The 13,476-nt window shown below is 40.2% G+C and overlaps 1 protein-coding gene across 1 annotated transcript; it reads right to left on the bottom strand.

The window, feature by feature from the left end:
* Nucleotides 1-6,598: 6,598 nt before the first annotated feature.
* Nucleotides 6,599-9,650, bottom strand: LOC149005402 (serine carboxypeptidase-like 31). Its single transcript, XM_089168728.1, is given in 11 exon segments — nucleotides 6,599-6,745; nucleotides 6,847-6,929; nucleotides 6,932-6,951; nucleotides 7,070-7,165; nucleotides 7,904-8,034; nucleotides 8,112-8,402; nucleotides 8,490-8,572; nucleotides 8,662-8,754; nucleotides 8,844-8,939; nucleotides 9,026-9,133; nucleotides 9,359-9,650. Coding segments are annotated over 11 exon segments (1,440 nt in total).
* Between the last annotated feature and the right edge of the window lie 3,826 nt (nucleotides 9,651-13,476).

Consider the following 13,476-nt stretch of genomic DNA (forward strand, 5'->3'; position numbering starts at 1 on the left):
TTAGTTGTTATCAAATTAGGTTATGTATATTATTTACATAATAATTTGATTGTTTGATCTCATACGGTTGTAGATTATTTTCAATTTTGATAATCTGATTGTGATACATTCTTTCGCTGCCCTCTTGTACATGCTCATATGAATCGGTTTTCATGATTTAACCTTTTATATGTTCATATATAGTCTGTTATCAAGATATGATTTAATTATATGCCCATATGGATTCGGTTCTATGTTGTAGTGACACTTTACCTCTTGTGTGTGTGTGATGCAATAAGAGTTGTATGCTCAAGATATGAAATGCATGCACCACCAAAGCCTTCAATCACCTCAAGCTTGACTTCCACAAGCTTACTTTAACACCTTGGTATGTTCTTCAAGGTTGGGGAGAAGGTGAAAGGCAAAGCACAAGGATCACTTGGGGAGTGGGTGATCAAGTGTGAGTCTTCTTCCTCTCAAATGAGGTGAATTGGGTTTATATAGAGCACCTTTGAGTGCCAAAACCCAATCCCCAACGGATAGAAAACGGACACATTTTTGTCCTGTTTTTCAGCCCAGACGGACGTCCGTCTGAAAAGAGCCGTTAAACTAGCCGTTATAGGCTGTTTTTACACCAGACGATCATCCGTCTCAGAAAAGAGCCGTTGCAAACTAGCCGTTATTGGCTAAGTCAGGGCCAGACGGACGTCCGTCTGCCAGACAAAAATTCCGTCTGACCTTCTATGATTGAAAACACAGAAATGCTAAACCAAACGGGCATCCGTCTACCCAGACGGTCATCCGTTTGAGCCCTGTTTTGCTGAATTAATTTTGGGCTCGGACATGGCTTGGGTTTTGGACTTTTTGGTCAACCCTATGCATTGTACACCTCACTAACATGTCCTAGGTCACTCTAGTAATATGAATTACATATAATTGATGCATTTACATGAATGTCTTCAGTACCTGTAGATATGTCTAACAAAAACAATTGCAGAAAGGAAATGAGTTCAAAGAACTCAGCAAGGCGAATCGTTCCACAATACACAAAACATACGATACAAGTCACAATATGATGTCAGATGATATGAGACAATAATGAAATATGATTCTACTCTGAGTATGCTAGTCTCTAAGATAGACATGCTTTAAGCCATAGCACCATACTTCTTTAGGTCGTCTGTCACTCCCCCTCAATCATACATGATATCTTGGGTCTGCCGGGGTAATTGGGTAAAGTCCTCATCAGAAACCATGGTTGGGGATTAAGTCACCACTCTCTCACATCACCATTGGTATAAGTATTGGCGCATGTCGCGGCGAAGCCTAGCCCAATGCAAGTCAAGTCATCTACTCAGTCGTATCATGTCAGATCCGGATACTTTCCCTATGGCACCGACCAACTCGGTTCCGTATCCTTCACACTAGAGTCAGCGTATCCTATGGCTACAACCAACTCGAACTACAAACTCATCAACCCTATTGGTCATCCACAAATGGTAAACGGGAAGCTCTCACGTCCTCTCACGGATTGGTTACCGGTCTTGAGCGCCCGTGAGCCCAAGTCTAACCATTTGCAACCCTACCAATAAATGGCCCCTTTCGGGTATCCGCAATATGATTTATGTCCTCTCACGGGGTGGTTACCGGTCTTGAGCGCCCATCAACCATACTCTACCACGGGTCGTTCGGTCTCAATACCCTTCCGATTCGGGTCTGATACAACAAGGATAGTCCTAGCCATACATCTAGACAATCCTATGTATGCCATCCAATAACTCGAGAGAGTGTCAATGGACACCTTCGACGAACATCCCATACTATTCCCTCCGATGTCCAACGACATAAGTGTCGGTAGGACACTTCCCAATCCCAAGTCATACGTTGTCATTCACAAACTAAATCTCATTATATCATACATGATCAATAATTCATCATATAAACAAAGGCATATCATAACATGATTAGTCATATACATAATCATAAAGAATAATTAAGCATGATATTCCGAATAACATGTAACATACTATTACTGATAAAATGCATACAACAATCATACATGGTTAAGGAGTACACATATGAAGTATATCTACTAAGTTTACAAAGTAGAAGTATATTTGCATAATCAACGTACTAGGGGTAACGACCGTCCTTACCTTAATTGAGTCGAGAATAAAATCAAGAGTCACCAAGAATAGCCTAAAAGTCAGTGTTTGTACCCTAAACAACATATAATCAACATTAGAGAAGAAAGCAATCGAATCGGAGGTCAAACGAAGCATTTCGGCCAAAAACAGAGTTGTTGTCATATCTTGGTCGATCGGTTGGTCGATTGTCGATCGACCAAAGCTTAAACAAGAACGGGCATAATTGGTGATTTGGCCCAAAACTAATCTTTCGGTGCTCCGATCAACATGAAATTTGGAGGGCATGATTATGGCAATATGGGGACACTACACACCAAAAAATATCACGATCCAACGGTCCAATTGTGAATACCCAAATCGAAACCCTATGTTCTATATGCTAATCATCACACATTGAATTGGAATTGATTGCAATAGTAAGAATTGATGGGGAATCAATTAAGGGGATGACAAGAATTAAATTAGGATCATGAATCAATAGTAATTCAATCTAGCATACATCTACACTTCAATTTGAACTAAAGAATAGGTTGAAATGAAAGGAATCATGGGATTGTAATGTAGGTGAACATAATCATAGCAAGAATGAATTGAGATTGATGGAAATGAATGGGGAAGCTCAAGGCCAAGTGTTTGCAAGGTTGCATCACTTCAACCATGGCCCAAGGATTATAAATTAATAGAAGATTGAGTAGATTAGAAGAAAAATAAGAGAAATCATATCTTGAGTTGACGATTGAGGTGGAAAACCAATGATTGGAGTCAAGGATCTTCACAAACACCAAGAGAGGGCCAAGAGAGTGTCACTCTTCGTTCTCTGGAGTGCCAATGATTGGGGTAAATCTTCATTCACGAGTTCCAAAAAGGTAGGGTCAAAATGGTATGGAAGTTTTGTAATTTTTGAATTTCATTACTGCTGGTCGACTGATTAGTCAACTAAGGCTGACAGCAACCTTAGAATAGGGATTTGGAAGGCCAGACTGATCTGAATTGAGTTGAGTTTTCTCCTACAAGTCAATCAACAAGTCTAGTTTCAAGAAATACCTTCGGATTGAGCACGGGGTTCAATAGGTGCTTCAACTAATTCAATCTTCTTCGATGCACATATTTTCACTAAACACCGACAATGTGCTCAAGTAAGGGCATCACTGTCAATGTCCATAGGCTCTGGATCAAGCATCGAATCTTCAACTAAGAGAGCCCACAAGTCTCTTCTACCTCCACTTCGGGTCTTCGGACCGACAACAATACAAAATCCAGGCCGGTTCAGGGTTAGGATAAGGTCGGATTTTACACATACCTTATGAGTTGATAATGGAGGCAAGAGGGAGTGATTTGCAATGATTTTAAGTAGAATATCCTTCACCAATTTCAAGGAGGAGTTTTGGGGAACCTTCTCCACGTTCCCAGGTGTTACAATGATTAGAATAGGGTTCAAAAGACGAGGCTAGTATAAATAGGGTGTGGAATATTCCAAAGGAATCATTAACTCGAATCTGGGCAGCCTTGGTCGATGGGATTGACCAAGCATAGTTCAGCAGAAAATCAGCAATAGCTCAACAACTTTGGACAAGGATTCGGAGGGCTATACGGGGTCAAATTTAGTGGGGTTTTCTCCTACAAGTCAATCAAGAAGTCTAGTTTCCAGAAATACCTTCAGATTGAGCACGGTAGTTCATTAGGTATTTAAAATAATTCAACCCTCTTCGATGCGCAGAATTTCAGTAAACACTGACAATGTACTCAAGTAAGGCGCATCATTATCAAAATCCATGGGTTTCGGGTCAAACACCATGTCTTCCATAAAGAGGGTCCACAAGGACAATTTCCATCACTTCGGGACATGGATCTACACTAAGGGAAAGGTCGGACATGATTTTCTAAGGCTTTCAAAGATAATAACACTAAAATCAAGGTCCAACTTCAAGGTCTAACATCAAACAAGTCTTTCTTCACTCAAAAAAAATAGGGTGCCCTGGCTAGGTTTGGGCCGGATTTCACATCAGTGGGAATAGTATGGGATATTTCCGATGGTGGCCTTTGATGCTTTCCTTGATTATTGGTTGTCATACCTAGGGCTGTCTAACGGTGTTTGACTAGGATATCCCTGTTATATCAGACCCAATTTGGAAGGGTATTGAGACTGAATGACCCATGGTAACAATGGGGATTCATGAGCGTTCAATACCGGTAACCAACCCGTGAGAGGACATGAATCACATTGTGGGGGCCAGTCATTGGTAGGGTCGCATTTAGTAGACTTGGGCTCATGGGCGCTCAAGACCAGTAGCCAATCCGTGAGGGGACATGAAAGCTTCCCGTCTATTATTTGTGGATGACCAATAGGGTTGATGAGTCCGTAGTCTGGGACTATACTAACTCTAGTGTGAAGGATACTGGAAAGAATCGCCCGGGGCGAGGAATGGACGTATCTGGATCTGAGTTGATATAACCAAGAAGATGATTGGCATTTGGCTAGGCTTTACCCTGACATGCGCCAATACTTAGGCCAAATGGTGATGTGAGATAGAGGTGACCTAAACCCCAACCATGAAATGTCCAAGAGGGATGCAAGACCCAACTACCACCGGAAGAGCCCAAGATGCTTGGATGGTTGAGGGAGAGTGAATGACCTTCCTAAAGAAGTATGGTGCTATGACTTAAAGCATGTCTTCCTATAGAGACCAGCATACATAGAGTTAGACTCATACATGCATTGTCTATCTCATGCTATGTTTCTGTTATCATGTTATTTATGTTATTATGGAATAACTTGCCTTGCTGCGTTCTCTTGAACTCACTCCTTTCGTGCAAATATCTTTTGTTAAATTATCCTACAGGTATAGATGACTATGATGGTCAATACGAGGAAGCGCAAGCTGAAGAAGCATACTACACGCAAGGTGTTGGCAGTTATGAAGATCTCGGTGATGATCCTTCGTGTGATCACGCTACGTACCATGATTAGCTCTACCATGGAGTGGGACGTCTGAGCTTAATTTCTAAAGTTCATGTTTATGAAGACGTTCTTTATAAAGTAAAATAGACTCTAGCTTAGTTTCATTACTTCTTTCTTTCTTTTCTTTTGAAACCGGTTGTAATCTTCTTTTGACTTTCGCGCTACATTCCGCTGCATCTATGGAATGAGATTCCGCCTCACTCTACATTTTGATTATATATATATATATATTGTTATCATTTCAACACTCTGATGTTATTTCGTTATTTTGCTTTGATCTATTTATTAATATTGTTAACCTTGATTTAGTCTTGTTCTTGATTATATTATTGTGAATGTGGGAGGTTAATTTCCTCGATAATGATCTTCGGGCTTTGGATCACACACTCGAGTGTGCCATGTAGGGTACCGGCTGGGTGGATGTGACTACTACATCAAAGGCACCATGCTAGCAAGATCCAGAATACATCACCAAGGGGGATTGAACTCAACTCGGGCTTGCCATGTATAGAGAAAACTTTTCAATTTATCTATGACTTGGGGATGCCAATAGAGAGCGAAGCTTTACGAACACGAAACAATCAAATCAAGAATTCTAGCCTTGGAGCAAACAGCATAAAGCTGATTGAGGATATTCCAAGCATGAGAGGAGGTTTTGGCCTGAACAACATGTGGCAATGTTGAATTAGACAAAGAAGAAATCAATTATCCTAATATAGACTAATCTTGGTGATCCCATTGTGCAAACGAAATTGGAGAGGAGGAGGATGCATCAACTTAAAGAATAGAATCGAGGATGGTTGTGGGAAAGAATATTTAGCATACCCGATCAAATCATAACCTTTAAGAAACAGGAGAAACTGCACTTTCCTCAACGGGAGAAACTATGCTTTCCACACAAGGAAATTCATTGCATTCAACTAATTGGTAGTCCACTTCCAAAGTTCAGAGACACCCAAGAAGACGGAGGTGGAGGAGCCCGTACAAAGGGCGGAACGAAGGAAGCCAAAGAGGCATAGAAGCCACTAACCTAGAAAGAGAAAAAAGGGCACAAGCTCACACAGGCCCGAACAACAATTGATACCATGTAGTGATTCTAATATCCAATTTGAATGTAATGTGAAGTACAAGAGTATTTATACATTAAGAAACACAAGAACCAATTTGAACCCCCGCACAAGCCCGAAACAACAATTGATACCATGTAGTGATTCTAAATCCAATTTGAATGTAATGTGAATTACAAGAGTATTTATACATTGAAAAATAAAAGAATCATTTAGAAACCCCAACCCCAACCCCCCCCCCCCCCCCCCCCAAAAAGAAAAAACAAGGAAAAAGAGGAAGAGAAACACAAGAACTAATGCTAAACACAACTTTCTACCCAAAAAAACAGAAAACATTAAAGACAGCTGGTATCCTTAACCGTCTGATGGGTGACAGCCGGCAGATCTATAACCAAATCATTCTCCATGTTTCGAAAATTAAAATAGTTAAAATCCTTTGACAATATTTATGGTTTCGATGGTAGAGATTCTCCAGCAAGAAAGGATGCAAAGAGAGCCAGAGACTCACTGGGTTTGAAATTGGGCACCGCATGTCCAGCTCCTCTAAATGTTGCAAATGTGAGTCCCTTGTACTCTTGGAACCACCCGATCACCTGGATTCATAACAGCCCACATAACTACTAGTCTTCTTTTCAAATTATCTACAGGAGAAAGGAGACTCATTCCGTTGGTAAGATGACAATGTCTAGATTACCTGCTTCTGTTGATACCAAGTATCTCCACGTTGTAGTGATAGGCGCTTTAAAGCACTCAAACTATATCTTGTGGACAAAACAGAACTCTTCCATCCGTGTCTCCACTAAACAAAAAGAAAGAAATATGAACTCATGAGCCATAAGGTCCAAAAGATAAGCTACTACACCTATAATATCAAGGGTTCTGCTGGTTTGTAGATCTCCTTCTTCATAGTTCCCTACCTGTAGACCCATATCCTGAGACCTGCTGCGATTAGTTTCTTGTATATAGGTATGGTGGAAGGTATTGACTCCGACCATTCGGAAAATATTGTCATACTACATCCAAAGTAAAACCACAAAGTGTTAGAAAGGCATATTTAATGTATGAGTACTAGAATATTCGACTAGTATAGTTAATGATATGTTAAAGAATTTGTTTTAACACATCCAATCAAGCAGTCTAGCTCAGCTCACTTGACGCTTTTTTGTCACACATATTGTGTGGGCCCATGTGAACTTTAATCCTGAAAGAGAAGTGTTCCCCTAGTGGAGATATGATCCAGACTCCTATTCAAGAGCTAGATACTGCTAGTGAACCAACAAGAGTCGTACTTAGACCCATGCCAACTAATCCATATTGCATGAGGAGTTTTATATGTACTAGACAACCTCAGCCAGAGTTGCATCAAACAGGAATTTCTAACCCTAATCCATCTGTGAGAAAGCTAGTGCACACACTCAAATACAATTCGAAGTTCAAATGCTAAGAATTCTAACAATCCCAAACTCTCTCAGATATCTACAAATAAAGGTGTACAAAAAGGTTTGCTTAGTTGGTAACACGTGGCACCTCTTAGTGAAGAACTCATGGCCAATTCTTTGTATGTTATATGTAATAGTCCTCCCCCCCTAATATAAAGCTACCAATTCCCAAAGAAAAGAAATGTACCGCAGCCTCTACTCTATCCATGGATTTAGGTTGAACAGTTCTACCGAACAACCGTAAACTCTCCTCTCTTCTTGCATGAAAAGCCAATAATTTTAAGCTAAGATTATGGAGAAAGAGAGGCATACTTGCAGATGCTCCAGTTCTTGAGCTGAAAACCATCACTGACATGGAGGGCCTTCTGGACTTCGGGTCTGTTGTAGAAAGTCTTTGCATAATTGTCAAGGCAGGGGTCATAACCACCCATGATTCTTGGCAACTGGGAAAATTTTTGTTGTCAGATTAGAGAAGAAACAATTTTTACAAGAACTAGCAAGGAAAAGAAAATGAGCTGACCATCTTAGACTTGCGGTTGAACAAAACTTGCATTGATCCATTATCTGAGCTAGCTGAGTTGTTGGTGCTACAGAGAGAGGTATAAAGGCTATACATATCAATCCCTTTATATTGATTAAGAAACTCACTCACAGCGTCGCTGCAAGTATCGTTATCCCATGTATGATCTGAGGAAAAATTGCAGTTTTCCTTGATAACTTTGTAAGTTTCATCTGATATCACAGCATGGCTCCATCCATAATCCACCATACCTCTCCAATCATCATCATTCGTTGTCTCAGGATTACCCAACTATAATTTTCACAGAAAATCTCAACTAGTAAGACTTTATAGCACATACTATGAGGGATTTTTATATTATCTAGTAGTGATCATTACCAAGAAACCCTTCAGGTTTATACGTAGAGAAGGATCCTTGTTCATATCATATACAAGTTCAGCCAGCTCTGGAACGTATCTTCCTGTTCATCAGGTACATGTAAGTCATGATAGAAACATAAAAATGATAATAGCCTGAAGGGTTACGAAGCAGCTGGCTATGTTTATGTACCTGCATAGCTCTCCCCTGCAATGTAAAAACTATGGTTTCTATACATCGGGAATTTGTTGAACCATCTGTGCAAGAAGGTATACGTATCCTTTGCTAAACAAGTAAAGACCAATTAGAAGATCAATTATTCTCTATCTGTAAAGATCTCAAGATAGAACTAGGTAGGCATCAAAGTAACTCACCTGTAAAGGTATCACCAAGAATACCATAATCAGTGCTTGTATTCGAGTATGAAAAGCCAACACCAACTGGAGATTCCAAGAATAACATGTTGGCTTCTGGAACAACAGGAACACAAGGAGCAATTCAGTTAATGCCGTTTTAAGTGTATACAGGTATACAGAGAAGTTAATGATTTCAAAACCTTTATTCCATGAGTATGGGTTGAATTTCAGCCCTTTTCCATCTTTATCAACAAGGAAAGGACCAATCTCTTCTGTAGCTCCGTATCCTACGGAAGAGCACCCTGGACCTGAGACATGATTTTTACCTTGTCAGAGAACATAGAGTTTAGAATGTTGGAATATTGTAAAGAAAGCTAAAACAATATGACAATGTAAAGGAGAATCAGGAAAACTTCAACCTGCGACGAAAGAAGGCTATGGAAAAATGAGGTTATCACGATATTTCCTCCATTAGCTTTCAAAATCATAAGAAATTTGAAAACTACTAATTAAGGAGAGATACGTCTTGTTACCTCCATTAAGCCACAGCACCAATGGTTTTACTTCAGGGTTACTTGAGGCTTCATAGAACCAGTAGAAGAGAGCTCTCTGATTGGTTTCATTTACTGTAACATAACCTGCATAATGGTTGAACTCCACCTTAGGTTGGCCTGGCAATTCAGTTACAAGATCCTTGCCTGCCTCTACGCCCACCTTCTTGGCATGAGACAAGGGTACATGCCCAGCAGCCTCGCCAGGAATTACAGAAATTAGACTGAGTAGAGCCCAACATAGAATACCCATCACCTTTAGTGCAAAAGACATAGGAACACTAAAATTTTAATCCCTCAAAACCTCATATAACAGAGAAACAATACAAGGAGATATATATATATGGAGCTGTGGTTGCGTATGTAAGGCGGACCTGGTGCCAAGCTGTACGAGGCAAACGATAATTTGTTGGGAAGGGATCAGCGGAGCCTCCACTTTTGATGTGGTTGTTGAATTCAGTTTGGAGAATAATACTCACAAAATTGATCCCAGAAAAGTTTTTAATATTTTACATCTTTGAGACTCAAATCTTGCACGGATTATAATGGATACCAACTTTTGTGAAGGTGGATGAAGCTTCACCCCCCAAAGGAATCCTTCAGGAATTCGGATCCTCTCTGTCCAAGCCTCTCATTCGTCCGGTACATCCGTCCGTTGGATGGGCAACTCATTTTTAAAGTACCACATTCAGGTTCCATGCATATAGGCTCCTTTGGTACCAAATTAAGATTTTGATTTGAATCTTATGAAATCTCATTCAACAGCTAAATGCATCTAGTACCACTTATGGGAGGCTAGCCAACATGATAAAAGAAAGAAAATTCAATTAGTAATTGAAATTAAATTCACCTTGAACAGCGAAGAGTATCTATCACCACTATGGAGGACAGCTTCAAATATTAATTATATTCACCTCTAACATCTAAGAGTATCTATCACAAATATAGTGGCTAGCTTAAGATGTTAATTTGAATTTAAATTCACCACCATCATCTAAAGAGTATCAACTACTAGTATGAAAGGCTATAAAACATGATTATATGATAAGATCCTCTTGGGACAAAAGAAGCAAAGGAAATTAATCAAAGAGCTATTAATAGAATCCAAAGAAACGAGTGATTATATCAATAAATTTCTATCCAAGTCATTTCTTTGTAAAGCAAGGACTCAATCTCAGTTCAAGTTAATTTTTTAAGCTGGCCTTCAACAGTTGTAGTAGATACTTTTAGCTGTTGGAGGTGAATTTGAATCCAAATAATATTTGAATTATTTGTTTCATTTTATCATGTTAGCTAGCCTTCCATAGTTGTAGGAGACACAATTAGTTGTTGAAGGAGTTCTTGTAAGATTCAAGTCAATATTTGAATTGCTTCCTTCTATATCATGTATGTCATGCACAAAATTGATTTTGGACCCTCTCTACTCACATGGGTAGGATTTTTTCAACCCACATGGATTCATGACACACGCTCAATTTAAAACCAAAATCATATTTTTTAGGAAAATTTCAAGTGTTGCTACGCAATTTTGTTCGTCTTCTCAACCGGATGAACCTGCAAGAATGAGCTCGACCGGGGAGGTCAAGTGTCACCTCCGACGTCCTAGTTAGGAATCTCTCCGATTAAGGAAGACAAGAAAGCAATGAACAATAAAGTTTAGAGTAGTGATAGTTCTATCCTGTGTGTCTTCTCCTTACGATTACCTGTCCTTTTATAAGGTTTTGGTATTTGACTTCGTCTCGAACTTATACTTTGTTCTGACTTCAATACGGACTCTAGTTGTAGAGCTTTTCTCAAATACATATTCCTTGACTTAGAAGTTCAATAGAATAAGTAGTCTGGATTTTCCGTATTGCTATTTGTAAACTGACTTTAACATGGTCGGTAAATTGAGCCAAACAAACTGGTTTAGGTTGGGACCAACCAAACCGGTTCATGTTAATCCATATTCTCTTTATCATCAAGCGTGCAGGAATTTAGATCTTCTCTCTCTCAAAAAATGATTCTATTCTTATATGAAGAACTTGTGTTATGAATCTAACCTTGCAAGTTGGAAAATTTCCTCTCCATATGGGTAACGGATCCCCGTTGAGCCATGTTCCTGCTGCCCCAATTATATGTTTTGATATGGAATCTCATAGGGTAGTTGGGAAATTAGGAAAACCCAAGAGAGTATATGCGAACCCAAATAGGAATGGAATTATTCCAAATAACCACATATGTAGGGGATAGGAAGAGCATGGCCATCCCCTTAGGTTGGTAATTGGACTAAAGCCTTCTAAATTGCCAAAGTTGAGCCTACAGAAAAGATTTTTTGGGTTTGGCCTTAATGGAATCCAATTTTTGTGATATCCCCTAAGATTCTAAGTTAATGTTGCATCAAAGGACTGGAGGCTAGAAGGGTATGTATTAATATGTTATGGGCCATTCAGATGGACAACCCGGTCTGGAGGCCAACTCATGGAAATAGAAAAGAGAGTTCTCTAGAAGCCGCCTTGCATGAAGAAGAGATAAGGAAGAACTCTTGACTCGGATGGTATGAGAAGGTGGATAACAAGCTTCCGGGAAATGCAATTAATGATGGTCACAACTAGGTAAGAGTAGATGGTAGTTTTTAGAACTATATATATTTACTTGTCAAAGGTAAAATGGGCTAAGCATAACTGAAATTGAACCACATACTCTACACAGGGAATGGCCCATGGAAGTCTAGAGCATCGGGAAAAAGAACCAAAATAGTTGGATTATGGTTAAGGATTTAGGGGACGTAAACCAAGAGTTGACAATAGGCCAACTAACTAATGGTAATAGAGCATTTACCAAAAAAAAAAAAAAAACAACTAATGGTGATAGAGCTGATCGATAGCACATTGACCAGCTCAAATGCGTGTAAATAAAAGGGAAATTGCTCCCCATAGGCCCCTACTTACTAATCGAAAGTCCTATAGTGTGATAACCCCTAGGATCCTAACCCAAAACCCTAGTTGCAAGTCCAAGAACCCGGAGGATCCAGTGCGACGAAATTGTAGGCCATCCAACTTGAAAACATTGGTTTGGAACCAAAACCCATAGATCTAGATGACAAAGATGGTGGTCTACCACTTTGTCAGGAACTAGAAGAAGATCCAACAAGAATCCTAATGGTTTGGGCAAGTGGATTTTTAGCCCACGAGTGACAGAGCTGGGAGATGCCTTAACCGAGGTAAGAGCCTTTAAAATGCTCTGTAGGCTTGTACCAATGTTTTGGACTAACTTGGGCGGCAAAACACCCTTATACTGCAAAGTACTAGTTGGTCGGTTGGAACTGATACGGAAAGATGAGCACCAAACGAGTATAACCCGAATACTGTATATTACCATATTGGTCGGGTAATATCCTGGTTTTAAGAATTGACCCGAACTGATCATCTCACCAGTTCGGGTTCAACAGGCAAAACCTGAGTGGGGCTCGACATCTAATCGGGACTTGACCGACGCCGTCAATTAGTACGTACATCACGCCACACAAGTAAGGCAATCACTCTCTTCTGGGAAAGTCAACTTAAACAGCTACCTCGCTGGAACTAATAACCGAAAGGCGAGATCACCGGACAGATAATGGCTCCTGTCGAGTCAACTTACCAAACACATAAAAGGTAACACCCACACTATAAATGCACAGATCCACCCCTCTGGTAGGTAACCAATACACACTGAGTCTATTCTTGTGTAACTTGAACACGAGATCTCTCGCTCTTCGTATTCTGACTTCATCATCGGAGGAGGTTGCCCGGCATACAAGCCGGCCCGCATCTAACCCTTTTTGCAGGACTCACCATCCCGGATACGAGAGGTGACTCAGCCGGATCCAGAAGTCAAAGTGATCCGCATCAGTTTGGTGCCGTCTGTGGGAACGACGAAGCTTGGAAGCCATGGTGCGACGAACCAACGGACGTTCCCGACAAGAAAACACCGGGGAGGACCGAGTAATTCCCGAAGAAATGATTGATCCTTCAATCCACGAAGAACAAGAGGGACTTCCGGACAACCTGGTTCTCGGAAGATCCAAATGAAGAAGGAACATCGCGAGGTCATCGGGACCAGGCCATTATGGCAGATAT

This window comes from Hakea prostrata, chromosome 9 (genome assembly GCF_041222555.1).
Source record: "Hakea prostrata isolate BN-2017 chromosome 9, UWA_Hpros_2, whole genome shotgun sequence".
Taxonomy (NCBI): domain Eukaryota; kingdom Viridiplantae; phylum Streptophyta; class Magnoliopsida; order Proteales; family Proteaceae; genus Hakea; species Hakea prostrata.